This window comes from Dromiciops gliroides, chromosome 1 (assembly GCF_019393635.1).
Source record: "Dromiciops gliroides isolate mDroGli1 chromosome 1, mDroGli1.pri, whole genome shotgun sequence".
NCBI classification, from domain to species: Eukaryota; Metazoa; Chordata; class Mammalia; order Microbiotheria; family Microbiotheriidae; genus Dromiciops; species Dromiciops gliroides.
This window is the reverse complement of record NC_057861.1, coordinates 419,063,442-419,086,733: the sequence shown is the minus strand read 5'-3', so window position 1 is coordinate 419,086,733 and position 23,292 is coordinate 419,063,442. Positions and strand designations below refer to the sequence as shown.

The following is a 23,292-nucleotide window of genomic DNA, read 5'->3' as shown; positions in this document are numbered from 1 at the left end:
TCCACCTAGAATGCCCAATTCTCCTCCCCCAAACCTAGAAACACCCCCACACAGTCCCAGTCAATGGGATGGCCGCTCTGACAGTCACATGACTGCCCTCACTAGGTTTCCAATCATTATAATTTTGCCAGCCCCATGTAGGCGGCAAGTAGTGATGATGTGAGGTGCCAGAGCCCTGGCAATGGCTACAACCAGTGCGTGGAGCACCATGCGGTTTGTGGAGCCCCAGGCCAGTGCGTGCAGAGGCATAAAAACCTCAAATCACAATTAATTCTTTACAACACATATACATCTTTGGCATTAGTGGAAGAGGTCTGGCTCAGCTATAAAGACACAAAAACATCTAACTGATAAAAACTTTTGCTGTGTCTGAGTAGCTTGAGATCTGGCCTAGGGGTCAGGACCTGAGTTCAAATCTTGCTTCTAACCTATACTGTTTGTGTGACCCTGAGGTAATCATTTAACCTCTCCATTTCCCAGGTAACTTTCTAAGACCATAAATGTCAGAGCGCATGCAAATTTCCATTGGTAGAGGGAGTGTTTCCCTGAAAGTTCTCTACTCCAATCAAATTGTGGGTCTAGTACAATATAAAATCGTACAGTGCTTCATAAATTTTAAATCACTTTCATGTACATTCTCTGGTTTGAGCCACTTCTTCCATATAACATCAGATTCTATTTTCTAAATATGATAGTGCCTATCTCTCAGGGTTGTTGTGAGGGAAATGTCATAAGATTTGTGTACATTCTGAGACCAAACTCTGGAAGCTCTTTTTAGATCTTTAACAGTCTACCTTCTCTTTGCTATGATGTGTAGCCAGAACCTTGATAGTGAAATTTTTGATGATGTGTTTTCTAACTAAATGTAATTATGTCAATAAATTCCATTAAAATATTACAAACCACTACTGAATTTTAGATTTTAACTTTTGTTTAGAGCATCGTATGTTTTTCTGTAAACCTCTGCCTGTTGGTTGAAAATGAGCCTAATTTTCATGATTCAGTATATGTCTCTGCTGCTAGATAATGATTTTCCAATATAACAGAATTCATTTACTGCTTACTAGCCAATGGCAAAAAATATACTGTGAATTTGATTGGTTTGAAGGCTTGAATTACCCCCACCAAGCATCAGGAAGGAATACCATAATCTCAAAGAATTTGGGGAATGTTAATAGCGTCTACAGTAACCCTGTTCCTTATCACCCTTTTAAGAAACACCAGTAAAGGTATTGCAGTGAGAATAATTAGGCCACATTTTGCTGAGCCTCAGCATTGGAACAAGAAAAAGTAGTCAATAACAAGCATGAATTTAAGCCCTACTCTGTGTCAGGCACAGTGCTAGTTGTAGGGGGATATAAAGTCAAATGTAAGACAATGCCTACCTTCAGAGAACTTATATTCTAATATTGGAATCAAAATACATATATACAACTACGCACATATGAAATACAAAGTCCATAACCCTGGGCAGAGCTGGGAGAGAAGAAGCCACAAACATCTGGGCAGGATAGGAAAGGTCTCCCACAAAACATGGCCCGGAGCAGAGTCTTTGAGAAAACTGAAGTTTAAAAGAGACAGAGGTGAGGAGAGAGAATACTGTGTGCATAGACAGCAGCCAGTGCCCAGGCCCTGAGATATTAGCCAGGGTTCCCCCTTGGCACAGACAGAGCAGAACAATGGAGAGCCACAGTGGAAACTGTGGGGGACATAGGTCCTCCTAGACAATGACTTTGAGCCAGAAAGATTGAAATTACAAGAGGAAGAGAAAATAAACCAGGATGTTACATGAGAAGATTTTTTTTTTAAGTACAGAAAAATTTCTCTTTTTTCTTACACCACTGAATCATACAAATGGTTTAGGAAGAACAAGGATATCTATTACTATCCCCATCATCATCAATATTATTAATCATAATAAACAAGCAAAAGAATCTAAATAATGTATCTATAATTGCCAACTCAAAAAACCAGAGGCAAATATTCAATGTGAATAAAACATAGCCAATTCAAAATCAAAGAAAAATGTTCCCATTTCAAAGTATATTCCTGCATTCACCTTTCTTCAAATTAACTAACCAGAATCTTTTTTTTAAATGTTTTATTTAGCTTTTTGAAATGAAGCAATTATGTTTGGTGTGAGATCAATGTTTCATTGAAAGATGCAAAACATCTTTAGTTTAGTTACTTTCCATAAATACACATTTCCTGTTGGTTTATATGTTGCTTCCTATTGAGTTAAACACAATACAGAAGTTTTATCTGAGTCTTAATTGAAACTAGAGTCTTGCTTTTGTTTAAGTAAAAGGCTATAAAAATGCAATCTTCACTTTCAGTGCATTGTTCTGACTTACCTTCATTGTGTAGTTGATGTGGTGATTTTATCTTGTGGATAAGTAATTAGCAAGAATTATTTATTAAGTGCCTATGAAAAATGTGGGACAAGGGATATTAGTGCATAAACTAATTTCTGCTTGTTCCTGAATAAGAACTCCTTTTGAAAATAATGTATCTAGAAGTAAAAAGTTATTTATCTCAAGAAAAGAGAAATATAATTGCTAACTATAGCAGATAAGTAATTGTTCCTACTGTTATGCAATAAGTTAATTTCTTACGGAATACTATACATATAAAATATTCACCAAAGCAATATTAGCATATCTCAAAAATTGTAGGGGTGCCTTTGCCTTAATCATATTTCTGATCCAGCCAAAGTCATATAACCTCTACTGGACATTTATATGATACAAAGCTACAAAGCAGAGTTTCCAGGAAGGGGAAGTCATTTCTGGTTCTTTGCTGTCATAGAAAAATACCCAACATGCAGATAGCCCAATGGGTCACTGATAAAATGCCCGATTGTCCCAGATATAGTCCTATCCTGACTGATGCTGCTATTTTGAGTGGATAGACAGCCATGTCTGTGCAGGACTTGAGGAAAGTACACCAGTGGGAATCACTGCATCTTTTCCTTATCCTATGCTACATTAAGCAAAGGGAAATGAATTTCATAGGCATCTTTCCTTAAGCTTTGACATGGTCTTAGGCTACTACCACTGTGCGTTAAAAGTCACAAGACCAAAAAATAAATAAATAAACAAGTAAATAATTAAAGTAACAAGACCAGGGTTCTAGTCCTACCCCTACCACTGAGTAGCTGGTTGAACTTGGACAAGTTAATTAACTTCCAAGACCTCTTTGTTCTTCTCTAAAATGAAGATAACATTTGCCCTTAAATAAACTCTAAAATACTCTACAGGTTGCAAGGGCTTACAGAATTCAAGACTCAAAACAACAAATGAATCAGCAAACAATGATTTCAATGTTTTGAATGTATTCTTTAAAAATTTTGTATGAGAACATCTTAATTCTAAATTGCTAAATTTTATGGAATGAGAACTTAGGCAACAAAATACAGCATATGGCAGTTTGATCCCCGATACAGACTCCCCGAGATTTCTCCCATCCATTCATACCATTGCATTGCAAAAGTACCTTTATTTCATAGTTTCTTAATCTGTCCATTTGTCAGTTCTGCAATTCTATTGGTTCCTCAGTTTCCTCAAGGGTAAAAACTCAGTCAGCATTTGCCTGATCAGTACAGTATTGCCATCTAGTGGCAATAGAGAGTAATTGTGAGCTTATGCAATGGGTGTATTGTACATATGAGGAATATCTGTGTATGTAGTTGTTGAAACTCTGTTTTTCAATTTGGTTTAATAAACATTAAATATCTGCTAGGTATGAGGCACTATTCTAGGTCCTTGATTTCAGTTCACTGATTGATGAGAAAGGAGAACAGGATGCTTCTTGTACTAAGGTCATATATAGAGGTAGCTTATAAGCTCATATGTAGAGCTAGGTGGCATAGTAGATAAAGTGTTGAATCTGGAGTCAGTAAAACCTGACTTCGAATATTGCTTTAGGTACTTACTAACCGTGGACTCTGGGTCAGCTACTTAACCTCTATCAAACTCAGATTCCCCATCTTAAAATGGGAATAATTACAGCACCTCTTATAAGCATCAACTAATATGGTATATATTAATATGCCTCATAAATCTTAAAGTATGACATAAATACTAGCCGTCATTATATACCAAGCAGTAATTAACTATAATCCTTTTCTCAAGGTACAATAGCAAATTGCTAAGTAAATAGAAATTATATATGAATAATTGAGTTTGGTTATTAAGATAGCTAAAATATGGAGATCTCATCAGATATTGACAAGCCAGCCATTTGAATACACCCTAAATCTTTTAACATTTATTTGAAACAAACACACCAAAACAGTGTTTTACAAGATTTAGAACTAATCTCCATTGTGAAACGGAACAAATAAAATGTAGAAGTCATAGTCTCGTTACATTTTAAAACTGGAAGTGACAAATATTGACAAATTTGACAGTTATTCTTGTCCCTGTTGAGAATATCTTAATATGGGGGAAGGGGGCACACCAAGTTTTCAGCTGAACTTTTGCATCTCCAAGATTATTTGATCTTACAAAGGTACAATTTCAGTTCTTGGTTCTCGAGCTATCATTTTATCTCTTTCCTTTCTTCCTTCACTGTCAGACTTCTACAAAGGAGTATATACTGTAAGCTTCTACTTCCTTCTACTTATTCACTCAGTACCAGCTGATTTTTATCCCTACCACTGAACCAAAATTTCTCTAAAATCTTCAATAAACTCCTTCTGCCAAATCCACTGGGCTTTCCCCCCCAGTCTTCATCTTCCCTTACCGCTCTGCATTTGGATGGATGGATGGATGGATGGATGGATGGATGGATGGATGGATGGATGGATGGATGGATGGATGGATGGAAGGAAAGAACATTTATTAAGCACTTACTCTGTGTCAGGCATAATGCTGAGCACTGAAGATACACATAAAAGCAAGCAAAACAGCCCCTGTCCTCAAGGAACATATATTCTGTTGGAGAAAGAGAACACATAAAGGGGAGCTGGAAAAGGAAGGGATACATGTGAAGCAGCATGACTAGAGATGTCTGAGAAGTCAGATAGAGGCCTGGCACTAAGAAGGATCAGGCCAAAGGTGGCCTGTTAAAGCCCATGCTTGAGTTCCATTCAGGTGAGGAGGGGATGTCATAGGCAGAGTGTAGTTGAGTATAGGCAACATTTCCTCAAATATTCTTGATGCAACCTGAGCGGAGCAGAGAACATTCCATTTATCCTGGGGACTATTTTGCCTTAAAATAGCATTTGACACTCTTGACCATCCCCTTCTTGGTGAGCATGATGATTCCTTTTACCTTTTTTTATGAGGCAGTTGGGGTTAAGTGACTTGTCCAGGGTCACACAGCTAGTAAGTGCCCAGTGTCTGAGTCCAGATTTGAATTCAGGTCCTCCTGACTCCAGGGCCGGTGCTCTATCCACTGCACCATCTAGCTGCCCTGATTCCTTGTACTCTTAATGTGTTCTTTCTATTCCTTAAACTATTTATTGTCTTCTTCACTGGTCCCTCTTTCCTTTTCCTTTTGTTTTGTTTTGTTTTGTTTCGGGGAGCAGTAAGGGTTAAGTGACTTGCCCAGGGTCACACAGCTAGTAAGTGCCAAGTGTCTGAGTCCAGATTTGAACTCAGGTACTCCTGAATCCAGGGCCAGTGCTTTATCCACTGAGTCATCTAGCTGCCCCTCCTTTACCTTTTCTAAGAAGATAGTAATCCTCTTCTCTATGCTATCTCCTTTGACTACCTCCTCTACTCCCTGGCTTCTAATGATCACTTCTGTGTAGATGACTCCCAAACAAGGGTAGTCATCTCTCCCCAGTTCTTTGTGGTGCTGTATGTCCAACACTTGCTGAATGGTCACCTATTTCACTCACTTGTTGTAAGGCTGTAAACCTGAATGTGATATATATGTGAAAATTCATGGAATCATAAATTGAAAAAGGAAGGGACCTTTGAGTCCAGCTCATCCAACTTCCTCAGCTAGTAACTTTCAGAGATACTGTCTGAACCCAAGTCTTCCTGACTCTTAAGACCAGCAATCCATCCACCCTACTGTGCTGCCCCACTGTGTGAGCTGTTGTTACCATTGCTGCTATTCATCTGGATAAGCTCAATAGCATAGCATTGGAAGGGCCTCCTGAAGAACCCATCTAGTCCAATCCTCTTCATTTTGGAGATGAGGAAACTGACCAGGGAAGTTGTGTGCCTTCTCCAAAGTGGAGCAGGCAGTAAACATCAGAAAGATTGGAACCCAGATCCTCCAGCTCCAGACTGAGGGGTCCTTCCACTTTACCATGCTTAAAAAAGGGAACTTAACATCCTTCCCCCAAAATCTGCATTTCCTAACTTCTGTTTGTAGCACCCAAAATCAGCAAGTTACCTAAACTTGAAATCTCAGTCATCCCTTTTTGCATTTTTCTTCATTCCCTGAATTTGGTAAATCCCCTATCCTGATGATTTTCTAATATCCTTTTGATGTTAGTACTTCCTAAAAATGGGATAGATCACAAACTGTCCATCCCCTCACGATCACTTGTGACTCATCCATTCCTTCCCCTCAAATCATCCATAAGGGTTCTATCCAGTAAGCTAGTGGTCTTGCTGGAGGCAGCATGATAGGGTGGAAAAAATGTTGGACATGGAATCAGAGGTCCTAGGTGCAAATTCTCTTTATCCATGTAATTTAGGACAAGTCACTCAACTTGTATCGATCACAGTTTCTGTCTGTAGATCTCTGAGGGGTAGCTCTCTGAGATCTCTTCCAGCTCTAGGGTGATCCTTGCTTTTATGTGGGTACCAGTGGAGCATGAGAGCTGTCCACCCTTCATTCTTGCTATAAGAGAAATCCACCTTCTTTTCTGGTCAACATCTCTCTCCTGATGACCTTTAATGCCACTTATTGATTCCAGCCCTACAAATATCTCCCCTAAACTCTTGCTCCTTTCTAATTCCATTACAGCCTCTGTCATCTAGAACCTCATCACCTCTTTTCTTAGCTGTTATAGCAAACATCCAACTTGTTTTCAATCTTGTTTCCATTTAATTCTTATGCATTTCCTACTTCACCATTATGATCACCTTATTCCCCTGGTCTAAAAACATTTATGATTTCCCATGGTCAATGAAATAAAATACAAATCCCTTAGTCAAACTTCCAAGCCTTTCATAGTCTTACTCCAAAGCTTGTGAGGAGTATACTTTGTAATCCATTAAGCACCATATAAATGTGAGCTATTTTTCTAGACTTATACGGCTAGACTACCCTCCATTACCCACTTTTGTCTTGCCCTCTTCTATTTCTTTGCCTTTATTCAAACAATCCCCTAGTCCTTGATTGGTCTCACCCCATCTCCATGTGGTAAAATACTTCCCTTTCCTTTATTACTACTTTTGCTATCAAGTACTGAAGGAAATCCATGTCTCACACACACACTCCAACCTTTCTTGAGATGGAAGTTATCTACTTCAAATCTCTCATGAAACTTTATGTGGGCTAGTCTTTTACATTTCTTATTTAATTTGCATTATCAACCAATTAGCAAAGATAAATTAGGTATATATGTTAAGTATGAATAGTATATTAAGTATTAATAGATACTTAATATATATTTGCTAATTGATTGATAACACAAATGTATGGCCACTGTGTTAGGCTGTGGGGATATTCAAGCAAAAATGAAGTGGATCCTGCTTTCAAGGAGCTTACATTTTGTCTCATTCTAGTCTGGGGTTGTTATTCCTGCACATATCTTAACATCCTTCTCCTTACTAGATTGTAGGCTTTTTCAAGATGATTTTTAATTTCTTCTTTGTAGCTCTATCACTTAGAATTATTACCTACATGTAATATTATTTTTATTGAATTGAACTGAGTAAAATATATAAAATTCCATGTTATTTGAATCTTTATTTTCAGAGTTGAATTTCTACCCTGTCTTCCTGAAATGTAGAAACCATTGAAACATGAAACTTTACTCTTAAAAAAGCTTTGTTTTTTAAAAATAAATAATATATTTACACATTTTAACTAGAAATTTCCAATATTTGAGATTTCCATCTATCTCATGCCTTGCTTTAATGATCCTATGACTGACTAGCTCCCCCTTTCATCAGGCTAGAAGGGGCCTTAGTGATAATGTAATCTAACTCTCCTTTTTCAGATAACAAAATCAAAAGAACAGAGAAATTAAATGATCTACCTAAATTCACAGAGGTAACTAATGGCAGATATAGGACTAGAACTTGGATCTTCATCTTTCCAGTCCAATACTGCTTTGATTCTAAGCTTCTGCCCTTTGGTCAATGCAGAATAAATAAATCTAACCCTTCTAGATAGCTACAGAGGCACACACACACAAACCCACACAAGCATTCCTTCATCTCTTCTTAAAGCTGAATATCCTCATCTCCCTTAACAGTTCTTCATGCTGATATTTCAGTCTTCCTATTGAAAGCTAATCATGTTCCCTCAAGGGCTATTTCCATTATTTTCTGAACAATTCTACTATAACAGTATGGGACATACAATAAAATTCCCTGTACCCCAGAATATCTCTAATAAAATAAAAATCTTACTGGTGACATTTTTCATCGAGTAAGATTATTTATGATCAAATTTCAGAGGACATAATGCTATATTTTTTATGTTAAGTTACATATATCCAGACACCTCACCTTGCTATTTGCAAAACTTAAAAGTGATGCTTTGCACTCTGCTATTTTTTAGAATTGGGCAGCTACATGGTGCAGTGGATAGAGCACCAGGTCTAGAGTCAGGAAGACCTGAGTTCAAATCCAGCTATAGACTCTTACTAGCTGTGTGACCTTGGGCAAGTCATATAAGCCTTTTTGTCTCACTTTTCTCATCTGTAGAATAATCTGGAGAAAGATACAGCAAATCACTCCAGTGTCTTTGCCAAGAAAAGCTCAAATGGTGTCATGAAGCGTTGGCCATAATTGAAAAAAACTGAACAATGACAACTTCTAGAATTAACATGGAATTCTAAAATTAAATATTACGTTTTAATTTTAAAATTAAAAATATCACACATAGTTTAAAGAAATATACAACAAATTTTTGCTGATAAGCACAATATATTTTGGAATTTTACTAAGTTTTATAAATAATTGAATCTTTTAATTTTGCATTTCTAGGAGGCTTACCGAGAAGAACAACTCATTAATCGTCTTATGAGACAATCTCAGCAGGAGCGTCGAATTGCTGTGCAGCTCATGCATGTTCGTCATGAAAAGGAAGTTTTATGGCAAAACAGAGTTTTCAGAGAAAAACAATATGAAGAAAGACGACTGAAAGATTTCCAGGATGCTCTTGACAGAGAAGCAGTAAAATATCTCTTCCTTAAAATTTTTTGTGTTTCCTTTTGATCCTTTTCCCTAAACCACACATAAATGGATGGTATTGTGCCTCTAGAATTTAATACATTGTTTAGACATACTTCCCCCTCCCCAAACTGATACATTGGAGACCACAAATGGTCCCAGTAACAGTCCAGGGGAAAGCAAGAACAAGGCACAAATTTTTTAAAAATGGCAAGCAGTTTAGTTAAATCCAAAATTTAGCCTTGCTTGTGTTTCACTTCTCTAGCCTCCTATATGTGGCCTATGAAAACAGATTTACATCCAAAGAAATTAAATCATGTTTTTTTTTTTATTTTTGAATTGGCTTCCATTCTGAATTTTCATCTCTATACTGGAACATTTGAATTAGTTAGACTTTGGATGAGGTATAATATCTAGAACAGATGAAATGGAATTTTAGGTAGCTGCCCTAACTCTGTTGATAAAGGCTGCTTATACTCAGGAGTGATAAAGCAGAGACCTACTGTGGTTGTTTCTGTTGTTGTTGCTGCTGCTGTTTTCATGGTAAATATTTCTATATAAACTTAATCAACAAACATAATAAACAAAACTACTTACAGACCTGGAAAACTCACATGATATTTTCTGTCTCTTGCCCCAAACTTGCAAATCTTCCTAAATTCCCACAACAATGAAACTGACCAGCTCTTGTTTACATCTGCTTAGAAAACAATTGTGAGGTAAGGGAGATTCTAGATTGCAAAGGTTAGAGAAGGCACTAGAGTTACCTAAGCACATGGAAAGAATATGGTTCTGAGGACTAGTAATGTGACTAGGTAGAGGATATACATGCCTGGCTACTAGTTAGCATTTTATCAAGGACAGCCATAAAGACCCAAGGATCTTTCCTGGGAAAAGGCCCATAAAAGGGAATTGATGGTCAGAAACATACATGGAGCCAGAGAAAGATACCTGGAGATGCATGTCAGACATACATTTCAAGAACTCCATGCTTGCCTATTTTAGATGCAAATCAGGTATTTACATTAGCTTCTCATGATCTGCAGTGTAGTGTATCATTTTTTGGTAAGGTTCAAAATGCATTGGAGGAAAGATTGAGGAAGTGAGTAGACAGGTCCAGGTCCGGGTAGCTTGGCAATGATGGCCTGGGCTGTCTGTCCTGTCTCCTTTCTGTCCTGTTGTTGTCGTACTGCCAGGCAATCTAGTCAGAGTTTCATTCGGCTTAGTTATTTTGCCCTAAGTATCCTGTGTGAACGAACCATGGTCAGTCTCATTGCTAATCTCGAGCCAAGACACAGAGTATACCTAAGAGAATCTTAGAAAGGATATTGTGTACTTATTTAGTCTAAGCGCTAAATGACTGAATCTCCACAATTAAATTCAATCCAAATGGGGAAGCTTGTCTTGCAGTGACCATCTTTATAGCCAATAACCAATCTGTTTTTTAATAGGCCAGATATATTAAAGTAGATCAACTTTAAAAAAATGTAATTTCTGGAGCATTTTACGAAAGGTCAAATTTGTTTCTAGAATGCTTCAGTGGTACCCATTGGAGTACTCTTGCCTTCATTAAAATGAAATAAGTCTAATATTAGGAAAATCCAAAAGATAATTTTATTCTGAATCTTTTCCTGTTAAAAAAAAATCTTGGTAATATAAACTCAAAGTAATGTGAGTAATATAGTGCCTTGGTTCATTTTGACCAGTAGTGTTCTTTCTTCCCTGTTATCTAAATTATGTAGATAATTGTGTAGTCCTTCCACTTTGCCTTTTTGCAGACATGCATATTGAGTTTCACTGTTTTTCTGCTTTTTCCAATGAGTTTTGCTGAGTTGTTATAATTTTAATCTGTTTAAATACTTATTTACAAAGGAGTCCATTTTGTGTCTTAGGCCCTTGAGAGACAAGCCAAGCTTGAGTACGAAGAACAAGCCCAAAAAGAAATAGAAATTCACGAAAGAATAGCAGCAGAAAGGGCTCAAGCTCGTTATAGAAAGCACTATTCAATGTGTGCAGAAATTTTGGACAATATAATTGATTTCTCAACTAAAGTAGCAGAATATCGAGAATTAACTCATAAGTAAGTATGCACTTTTAATAATCAATGCAATGGAGAACAGATAAGCAGAGAAAGAAAAGGAAAAGACAGGTGAAGTCTTAGGCCTTGGTAGAATGAATTCAAGTTCTTTGACAAAAGTACTGCATTGGCCTCTTCAGACCATCATTGGTTTTTGTTTGTTTGTTTATTTTGTTTTGTGGGGTAATGAAGCTTAAGTGTCTTGCCCAGGGTCACACAGCTGGTTAAGTGTCAGGTGTCTGAGGCTGGCTTTGAACTCAGATCCTCCTGAATCCAGGGCAAATGCTTTATCTACCTCGACACCTAGCTGTCCCCCCATCATTGTTGTTTTAACTCAGTCAGTGATAAGATGTAGGAATTTGGGCAATCTTACTGCTATCTGTACCTCAAATTTTCTGTTTGTAATGATAGTCTATATAACCAACATACAAAAGAGAATAACACATTTTGACCTTTCTACGTCTCTAAAGGTATTTGGGAATTTAAAGTATTATTGTATTATTAAGCATATCTAAAAGCATGCCTTTATGATATTAGAATAGTAAAATTTTATCCAGTTTTTTTTTGTAAAATTCATGGGATTCAAATGTTAACCAGAGTAATAACAACAGCAACAATAATAACTGATATTTATATAGTTCTTTAAGGTTTGTGAAGCACTTTCTATATATTTTCTGATTTTAAGTTTACACATCCCTGTGAAGTAAATTATTATTTGTATTTTATCTATAAATTATTATTATTCCTAAATTATCTATTAGAAAACTGAGACTCAGAGATACTTATGGATTTATGTATTCCCCAGAGGTTTTAGCAATTTCCTAGATACGATAGCTTAAAATGTTTATGAAGATATTCAAGAAAAAAGACATGAGATCACATATCCATTGAAGTATTAAATTATGTACTCAATCATAAAATTCCCTTCCTTCATTCAGCTAAAGGGTAGGTAAAGTTTTCCAAGTTATGTTTCATTGGTGCTATCACATCAGGGCCCAAGAAGAAACAGATAATGGATACTGGCTGTGAAGCGATTAAAACTGAAACTGAAACAAAGTCTGAATGATCTGGAGTACATCAGGGATGAGAACAAGGCCTGGGAATTAGGAGGAGATTAGAGAAATTATCATTCTGACTTCCTGATCCTTCCCTGTTCTTCATGTAACAGGTCATAAATCAGACAGATGAGACTCAGGATATCAGATAGAGGGCAAAATCAATAAGCAGGTGCATAGTTCAAGGGAGGAAAAAAAGTCAGATCATCAGAAACTAATGAAGCAGGGTAAAATAAAGAGAAAAAAAAATGCAAGAGCCAAGTAATAGGGAAAGACCTTAAGATTTGAATGAGGAAAAGACAGGACTCCTTCAGAAGGTCCTAAGGGGATCCTCTTAATAAGGTCCAAAAGGAGAAATTTGTCTTTTATCCTCAGAGTTTTTGGGCAGAAGAGTGACATCATTGTTTTGTGACTAGGAAGATTATTATAGGAACTGAATGGAGAGGATGGATTGAAGGGGGGATCCTGATAATAGAGAAACCAGTGAGGACAATCTCACAGAAAGAAATATTTCAGAGGACTTTCTATCACCTTAGAATGTTATATTCGTGATAGACATTTGTCACAAGACCCTACATTGAAGCTTAGATACTAGAATCTGTTGCAGAGGATGGAAGAATCCCATGAAGAACTTGATAAGACCCTGCAAATTGATTCATCATATACTTTAGCATTTGGTTCCTTTAATGCAAAAGAAAGATAAAGATGAGAAAAGATAGTTTGAAAAATATAGATTAGAGATAAGAGACAGAAGAGGCCAAAGGTTTGGAGATTATACCAAAATCTTAAGCCAATATATCATGAATCCTTTCTTCAAAAGGGTTAAGAGGTACTCAATATGCCAAGCATCAAATAATACCACAGTGACAAGAATAGAAAAAAAGCTGGTGCCAACATAGGAGCTATTTTGAATTAGTTTGTCAGTGTACAGTCCGATTATTGATTTTTTAGTGCAAAGATACAAATCTATATAAAATTAAAGAAAGAATAAAAATGGAAACATGTCTTGCAATCAAAATAGCTCCAAAAAAACCAAGGAGCAGCTAGGTGGCGCAGTGGATAGAGCACCGGCCCTGGAGTCAGGAGTACCTGAGTTCAAATCTGGCCTCAGACACTTAATACTTACTAGCTGTGTGACCCTGGGCAAGTCACTTAACCCCAATTGCCTCACTAAAAAAACAAACAAACAAAAAAACCCAAAATAGCTCCAAAAATGCTATAAAAAAAGTAAAACAGATAAAAGAACACTGACATAAACTATTCTTAAGAGACTTTAACAATTGTAAATGATCCAACAACTAAAAAATCAAATTATCCTGGTAGCCACTTTGTCAAGTAAATGTTTGATCTCTTTGCTAAGCAGAGATATATGGCAATTAAGTGAAGCACTTGTTTAATATTATTTTTCCACTAGTGATAACAACTGATATTGAAGGCTAACTTGATATTTAATTCAGCAATAAGCATTCATAAACATTATTTCTGTAATCCTCGCAAAAGCCCTTTTATGCAAGTTATTATTATGTTCATTAAGCAGTTAAAGGACTTTTACCAATGGTCATATAACTGCTAGAAGACAATATTCCAAACAGTTTATAATATAAAGCAAGGTTTAAAATACAAATTCATTTGTAAAATCATAAAAAAGATGATGGTAGAAGATTAGGAGCAATATCTGTTCATAAAAATATCTTTTAAGTGGTAGAGGAAAACAAAGTTTATAAAGAGATTGACTTGAAACCTAATTAATTCATGTTATCCAAAGAATATTTTAAAAGAAATTAGGACAACACACATAAAAATGGGAAATTACTATAACAAACTGCACTTTCTCAATGAAAACTCAATGAAAGTCCAATGTACTTCTTGAAGAAGTAGCTCTAAAGAAAATAAAGACAAGAAGGAAAGATGAATTGAACTAAATATTTTATATATATGTATATGTATATGTATATATATATGTATATATGTTTGTGTGTATATATATATATATATAAAGGAAATGGAGGTAATAAAATTTTGAAGGCATTGGGGCACTGAATGTCAAGATACCTGAAAGAAAGGAATGCTTAAGGGAAAATTTTGAATGTTTTTTGTAGCAAAATAAAACTATTTTAAAAGCACCAATCATTTACAACTAATATAAAAAATGTTTCTTTTGTACAAAAGCTCTTTGAGAATAATTTGTGTTAAGGAAATCCTTGATGTGTTTCATCAAGAACAAGGAGGCTTTTGCAAACTATATTTATAGCAGATCATATTTTTGCATTCATATCATTGGAGCAAATATTCAGAGAATACTCATTCCAGTTGTTTATTATTTGTGGATTAAAAAATCAAGAGATTCACTAGAAGAATATATATGAATATATATATGGAGAATGCCCAACACAATCCAAGTAGAAAAGGCATTGTAGAGTCTCCTGTTTGCAGGTGAGGTTGTGCCAGTTGTATCAAACCTTGAATCATTGTAGAGTTTTCTAAGTATGATCCACAATCAATTAAATTGCTTCAGCCAAACTATTTGCAAAAGGAAAACCAAGTAGACAAAGAATGTTTTTTGAGTTAGACTGATAGCCTATGGAGGTTGTCCATCAATACATAGATCTTGGACTGACCATACAGATGGACAATGATCTGGATCTAGAATGGAATAGGAGGAGAAGAATGGACTACATTACATTTGGGATACTGTACATCGCTTTGAATGAACCTCTAACCCTAAGCTTCTCTCAGAAATGAAGACCTATTTTTAAACACCAACAGTCCTCTAGTAATGTTATATAAGGTGAAGCATGAGGGGCTATAATCTCCAAAGAACTACAGTTCCAAGCCACCCAAAGCTTAGTGAAGAGATATATGATGCATGAAAGGTACGACTAGGCTAAAGGATATTAACACTGCATAAAAGCATGATTAAAGAGATATGTGAACCAAAGGAGGTAAACTTGTCATATAATATGAGTAAGACATTTCTCATTAAATTGCTTAGACTTCCTGAGGATGTTTTATGGTAGGACATAGAAATGCATTTAAGAATGAGAACACATTGGTCAGTTGCAATGTAGACCACTGGAGGGCATACTTTCATTGAGGCAATCACAAGTCCATCAAAGTATTAAAGCATATACAGGTTTGATTTGAGAGAAAAGCGGCTTGAATTGGGGAGCCCAATTATTATTATATATATAAAATATATTATTATAATATATTACATATTATTACAACCCAGGAAAGAAGTTTGAAAAGGGATGGTGATGGGGTGGATGACAAGAAGGGGAAAGACAACCAAAATTGAGAGCTAAATTACATATTGGGCAGGAGAAGAACGAATCAAAAATGTTTCACAACTTACAAAATTGGGTTACAGAGATGATGGGGGAATAGTAATAATCACTTCCTTTGGGATATATTAGTGTTGAGATGTGTCTTAATCTGAGTGTGTGTGTGTGTGTGTGTGTATATATATATATATATATATATATATATATATACACACACACACACACACACATATATATACATATATATATATATATATAAAAGATCAAAGATGTTTATTGAAAGACACATAAGGGGCAGCTAGGTGGCACAGTGGATAAAGCACTGGTCCTAGATTCAGGAGGACCTGAGTTCAAATACGGCCTCAGAAACTTGACACTTACTAGCACTGTGACCCGGGGCAAGTCACTTAACCTCATTGTCCCACCAAAAAAAACCACAGCAACAACAGCAACAAAAAAAGATACATAAGATCAAGTAGAAATCAACAGCCCCCTCTCCTCCCCAGTCTATTTACAGTACCCCCAAAGTGGCAGGCAATTCAGTGCAACTGTCCCCAAACCTCAACTTCCCATACACTATTGACCACAGTAATCAAAGACGTGTGACAAAAAGCAGATAATTGTTCCAATGTTGAGACAGCCATATTGCCCTTAGATAGAATGAGGTTTTGTAAATCTTTCTGGAAGACTTAAGTGCAGAAGTCCTAACTCTTTCCTAATGACATCTTCTGGTACGTTATTATGTAAGGCACTTCATGAGAAGGTAGGGAGTGGTGGAAACAATACATAGGGGATGAATCACCTTATTTCTGAGAGGGGGCTGCAAGAACAGAAAGAATCAAATTCCTGGAAAACAAAAATTTTAAGCAGAAAAGCAAAATGCAAGGCATGTGTACATGATGTTCATGCAGAGTTTCAATGGAATAAGGAACAACTGATTTCCTCCACTATCCATCTTTTGAAAGCAAATACTTATACCTTAGAAACATAATAGTTAAGGGGGTGGGGAGAGAAATAAATAGTTACGCTTATATTTTCTGTTGATAGTGGCAATATCATAAGTAACATAAAAAGAGCCAGGAGCCAAGGACAGTGACGTCTATAAAGTTCCACAATGTTAACCATACTGATTCATCAGCATGTCTACCAAATCAATGATACTTTCTAACACCAATTTGCTCTTCTAATTTACTTAAGACTACTAAAATAGAAGTGTTCAATCCAGCGTTTGAAACCAGGATCAATTAAAGATCACAAGTAGACATAATAGCACCAATGGGTCCCATCCTGTTCAGTGAATTCTGCCATCTTTAGTCGTTGTGTATCAAACTAGCTCCATAAATATTATGGAGACAGTTACTATTTCCTTCCTTATATCACTATCAAAAAATAGGAGTTTCAATGTGGTGTGCAGCCATCAGTGGGCCATCTGTTCCCTGTCCCTGTTGAGATTTTGTTGTCTTGTCAAAGCTTCCCTCTCTATATTTTTATATACGTTACATCACAAAATCATCCTAGTAGAATCAAAATTAAACAGAAATCAGAGAACAAGTTAATAGACACATAAAGTAAAACAATGACATTATAAAATATACCAATACTTAAGAGCTTAAAATAAATTTAAATTATCAAAGCTATCAAGACCCAGCTCCATAAGCACATATATGTGTGTATATGTATGTGTGTATACATGTACATATATGCATATATGCATATTATGAGGAATTGATTGTGATTTGGGGTTTCTGTGGCCCCATCTTTGGCTAAGGTTGGGGGCCCTGGTGCACGAGGGGGCCCAGAAACCCCAAATCACAATCAATTCCTCACAATATACACAAGTATATATACATGTATATATATATATATACACATACATATACATACATATATCTGTTTCTTGGTTTTCAGTCATTTCAGTTGTCTGCATCTTTGTGATTTCATTTAAGGTTTTCTTGGCAAAGATACTGGAATGATTTGCCATTTCCTTCTCCAGCTTATTTTACAGATATTGAAATGAGGCAAACAGGATTAAGTGACTTGTCCAAGGTTACATGTCTCAGACAGTAAGTGTCTGAGGATGGATTTTAATTCAGGTCTTCCTGACTCTAGGACTGGCCCTCCATCCATAAACTGCACCACTTAGCTCTTCTAATGTGAATGGAGAATCTTGGTTAAGTATGGCACTAGCCTTTTATTCTCTGTATATCATTATGACTATTTAATTTCTCCATTCTTCTCTAATTTCTGCCTTTCCTGACTAAATTTTTATTTCAGCAGTACTCCCAAATACATATAGTCATTCATTCAAACTCAAACTCATTTCATCAGCTTTTCTATGCGAAGCACCAAAATTAATTCTGTGATACTTCAGTGTTATCTTGTAGCCTTTTTCTTTTATTTCCCTATTGTAAAATCCTTAAGCCCCAAACTTCTAAGTTGACTGGATTTATAGCAATTTGTTCTTTTAGGCTCTGCATTTAGAACTCCTTTTAAAATAACATTTAAGCTCTTAGTAGCATTTAAAATGCTATAGTTAAGGGCGCGCAGTGGATAAAGCACTGGCCCTGGATTCAGGAGGACCTGAATTCAAATCCGATCTCAGACATTTGACAATAGCTCTGTGACCCTGGGCAAGTCACTTAAGCCCCATTGCCCTGAAATAAATAAATAAATAAGTGAGTAAGTAAATAAATAAATAAATAAATGAACAAACAAACAAACAAACAAATAAATAAATAAAATGCTATGGTTTACTCAGAGACAAGAGTAGGAGCCTTGTGGCTAGGAGTCCTATATTTTTTTGTTGATGAATGACCTTTGTAGGTTGATTTTCTTAGGATAGTCATACTTTCCTTTGGGTCAGGAGTTACTAGACCAATGAGTCCCAAATTCCTCTTCCATAATAGTTCCTGGACCTAAACCCCAATAGTTTAAACTTATAGAAATCAAGAGGGAAGAGTAGACTGGAGGTGTTTGTGGAAGAGGAGAGATATTTCAAAAGAACAAAATTCTAAATTCTTTTAGTCTACTAATCACAGAAACTGGTGGCGGTGGTGGTGGTGGTAGTAGTAGTAGTACTAATATATATAGTACTTATTATATACCAGGAACTATGCTAATTTTATTATAATTATTATAATATTACAAATATTATCTCATCTGATCCTCACATCAACCCTGGGAGGCAGGTTCCCTATAACAAAAGGTAAAAGCTTTTAAAGGTAGATCATCATTAAATCATTTGGAAAACTTAGTCTACAATCCAAATCTACATACCTGTTATTTATTAGTTAATATGTAAAACTATTTCCCCCTAGATGAGCAGGCTGTTGCTTCATGATACTAGCCTCATTGCAAATAACATATTAAAATTTTTATCTTTAAGTCACATGGGAAAAAAGTTATGGTAGTCCACAAGGAATGAAAGGAATGCATTCAGAAAGTCGCCTGACATTTGCTCTTTTATTTCTCTTCGCAGTGGCTGCTTTCCACTGCATACTGGTAGGATTTTATTACATTCCAAAGAGATAGCCAGTCAGTGCCTTCTTTTTTGTCAGATTGAAGGCCCTGCAAATTTAGCATGGTAACGTTATTAATTAGCGTACACTCTTGTTTTGTTGCCTTTTTTATTTATCCAGGACCTCCTTTCCAGTTTTATTCTAAAGAAGAATAACTCACATTTCCCCTAGGAGAAGGGATTGTTTCCTCCCATTAGCATCCATTTACAAATGTCAGTTTCAAACTTGGATGTAATTTTCTGAATTATTCCAAAGGAAGCTTTCTTTTTTTTTTCTTTTTCACTTAATTTTAATACTTTTATTCTGAACCTGAACTCCAGAATAAGAAAGCATTTCCATATATCTCTGGCAGAACACAAAAGGAGATTTTATATGAAACTGTTAGTCTCCATTTCATACAACTTGCTTTAAAAACAACAAAAAAGTTTATAACAATTTCTGCAAGTAACTTTCAAAACTATTGCTCATCTATGTTTTTTCTGTTCTTTTTCTTAAATGTTGAAATGGTCACTTTTTTATGACATAACTATGGCTAATAACCTTCTCTCCCTCCAACCATTCTTCCCACAAACAAACAAATTTGGAACAAATAAGCATAGATAAGCACAATGAATCAACGCTATAGCCATGTCCCAAAATATATGTCTCTGCACTCCCTGTCAAGAGATAGGAAACAGGACTTATCATTGGCTTTCTATTGTCATTGAATTCACCCGAATTTTTGAGTTTTTCAAAGTCCTTTTTCCTTATAGTTTTGTTGTCTTTGTAGAAACTGTTCTCCTCATTCTGCTCATTTCACTCTGTATTAGTTCGTATTACCCAGGTTTCTATGAAATCATCTTGTCATTTCTTATGGCACAATACTATTTCATTATATTCATATTGATATAGCAAGATAAGGAACAGTTAGGTGATGCTGTTGATAAAGCACTGGCCCTGCATTCAGGAAGACCTGAGTTCAAATCTGGCCTCAGACACTTGGCACTTACTAGCTGTGTGACCCTGGGCAAGTCACTTAACCCTCATCCTGTCAAAAAACATTTTAATTTTAAAAATTTGATATGGCAGGATTTATTCAACTACTCCTCAATTGGTGGGCACCCCAACTACAAGAAAGAATAAGTTATGCCCCTCTTTCCCTCCTTTCTATATTACTATGTTCCTGCTTTATCCCTACCTTCTCTTCCCTCTTTTCAGGCATTTAGAATGGAACCAATTGACTCATAGGGCTATTTTTCTTACTTGATGCTATCAATACCCTTTGAAGATATTGAATTTCTAAAAGAACAATTGTTTTCCTTTCTTAAAGGATTAGCACATCATCATCATATAGCCCCTGCAATTACTCAAATAAATTTTACCTTTCTAGATTTTTCTCCAGATTTATGTGTTTGTATTTCAAAGTTCCTTCTCAGCTCTAGTGTCCTCAGAATGCTTGAAAGTCCTCTATTCCATTTAAGATCTATCTTCCCCCATTGCCCTGTTTTCAACTGCCTGGCACCATTCTTGGTCATAAGCCTTTATCTTTTGCCATTTGGAATTTTGCGTTAAAGATGTCTTCTAATTTATGGTATAAGCTGTAAGTCTTGTGTGATCTTGATAGTGCTTCCTTGGTAATTGAATCCATTCTTTCTGGCTACTTGGAAATTTTGACATGGAAGCTATGCATTTGGACTATTATCTTTATGGAACTTTTCCTTTTGATTGTTTTTTTTTTTTTTCAGGAGGCCATCTATAAATTTCTCTTCACCTTACCCTCTCATTCTAATAGATTAGGCAGTTTCTGCTTAGGCTTTCTTGAAATAGAGTATCTAGGCTTTTGTGTTTTTCTTTTTAATCATGGTTTGTAGGGAGTCACATAATTATTAAATTATATCTCCATAACCTGTTTTCTAGATCAGTTTTTCTTTTCATATCAGATATCTTACATTTTCCTCTCTTTTCAATCTTTTGATTTGTTTTAATATTTCTTTCTGTCTCATGGAGTCATATATTCCTATTTGCCCTATTCTAGTATTTAGGGCATTCTTTACTCGTGTAAAAGTTTACTTCTCTATGTTCTAATCCATTCATTCTCCTTCCAATTATTTCCTCCAGAGCTTACATTTCATTTTTAATATAACAATAGTAATAATAATAATAATAATATAGCTAAACTTTATACAGCAGCTACTATGTGCCTAAGTGTGTTGAGTGCTTTACAAATATTATATCATTTGATCTTCACAACAACCCTGCTATTATCCCCACTATACAAATGAGGAAAATGAGGCAAACAGGTTAATTGGCTTGCCCAGAGTCACACAAATAGAAAGTATCTGAGACTAGATTTGAGCTCAGGTCTTTCTGACTCCAGGTGTGGTGCTCTAGGTACTGTGTTACCTGTCTGCCTTCTTGCTTCATTTCTTCCAGATATTTATGTAGTCTATGTGAAAACTCTGGGTTTTTTATAGTCCTTTCTTGCATTTGTTATGCAGTTACTCCATTCTGGCCTGTATTTTTGAGCATGTCTAAAGCTACAATAAATGTTTAGACTGGTTGATGTGTTCCTTGTTTTCCTCCTCTCTCTAGTTTTTGATTTTGCAGTTAAGAGATTATTGATAAACTTCAAATCAGAAATTTCAGTAGAATGGTGATGTCAGAAACTTTTTAAAGCATTGAGAAGCAAGTGGCTAATAAGAAAGTAGAGAGGGCAAGCATAGATAACCTCCAGAAGATTGGAAATGAAAGGAGAGCTTCAGGATGATAACTTGAAGAGATGGAAGGATCAAATAAAGGAGCCCATGCTGCCATATTTGTAGGCAGCAAGGAATTAGCTCATGAACAAAGACACCTTATTTGCTAATCTCCCATCCCCAACATTGAGCTTTCCTTTACAACAAGAGGGGAAAAACTCAGTTAAGTAAAATTACTATGTACAATAGGATATGTATGTGACATTGTGTTCTGCAGGCCCATACATTCTTACCAAGAGGTAGGTCTTAGGGGACCAAGATTGGCCATCTCAGTTATAATATGAGTTTGATTGCCTTTTGGTATTGTTTTCACTTACATCGTTGCAATCTGTATATGTTACTCCCTTGGTTTTGCTTATTTTATTCTATATCCGCTCACATGACTTTCCATATTTCTCTGAGTATATCATATTCATCGTTTCTGGTGACACAATATTATGCCCTTGCTTTTCTATAATACTGTTTCTTTAGCCATTTTCCAAATATGTCTAGATATTTCCTCTTTTTCCATTTTTTGCTGTCATAAAAGTACAATTATGAACATTTTGTTATATATGACCTCCTTAGAGTCAATACATCTGGCATATTCCTGGGTCACCAGATACTAACAGTATAATTCTAAATCATTTTCCACCATGATTGAACCAAGCAACAACTCAACCATGATTCTATTCGTTTTCATAAAGCCCCTCCCCCCATCGACTATTTCCATATTTTTTATGTAGGACAGATTTAGGAATTTGAGATCTCATCACATAGTCATCAGGGTTGTTTTCATTGTCATTTCTCTTATTTCTGATATAGAGCTTTTTCCTATGATTGTTGAAAAGATATGGTTCCCCCCATAAAAGGAAAAAAGATATGGTTGTTGATACACAGTGATCATATAGTCATTGTGTCTTTCTTCATTTGGAAGCGGTTTGTTTCCTTTGACCAATTATTTGTTGTAGAATAGCTTTTATATATTAAATCAGTTCCCTATATATCTTGAATATTATTGGAGACTTTTTTGATAGTTATTTTATCGCTTTTAAATTTTACCATATGATCAATTTCCCTTAACAAATCCAAACTTCAAATTCTTCCTTTTTTTTTTTTTTTTTGATGAGGCATTTGGGGTTAAGTGACTTGCCTAGGGTCACAGAGCAAGTAATTGTTAAGTGTCTGAGGCCGGATTTGAACTCAGGTCCTCCTAAATCCAGGTTCAGTGCTTTATCCACTGAGCCCCTTAGCTGCCCCGAATTCTTCCTTTTAACAAAGAAAAACAATCAATAGTAAATTCCTTTGACCATGTCTGATAGTATATACT

At 35.8% G+C, this 23,292-nt stretch overlaps 1 protein-coding gene across 1 annotated transcript in view; it reads left to right on the top strand.

Moving 5' to 3' along the window:
* Positions 1-23,292, top strand: part of SPEF2 (sperm flagellar 2) — a 232,225-nt gene that overhangs the window by 71,731 nt on the left and 137,202 nt on the right. The window contains exons 8-9 of the mRNA XM_043975070.1: positions 9,129-9,317; positions 11,207-11,394. Of these exons, the coding sequence (XP_043831005.1) occupies positions 9,129-9,317; positions 11,207-11,394 (377 nt within the window). The remainder of the gene's footprint in view (positions 1-9,128; positions 9,318-11,206; positions 11,395-23,292) is intronic.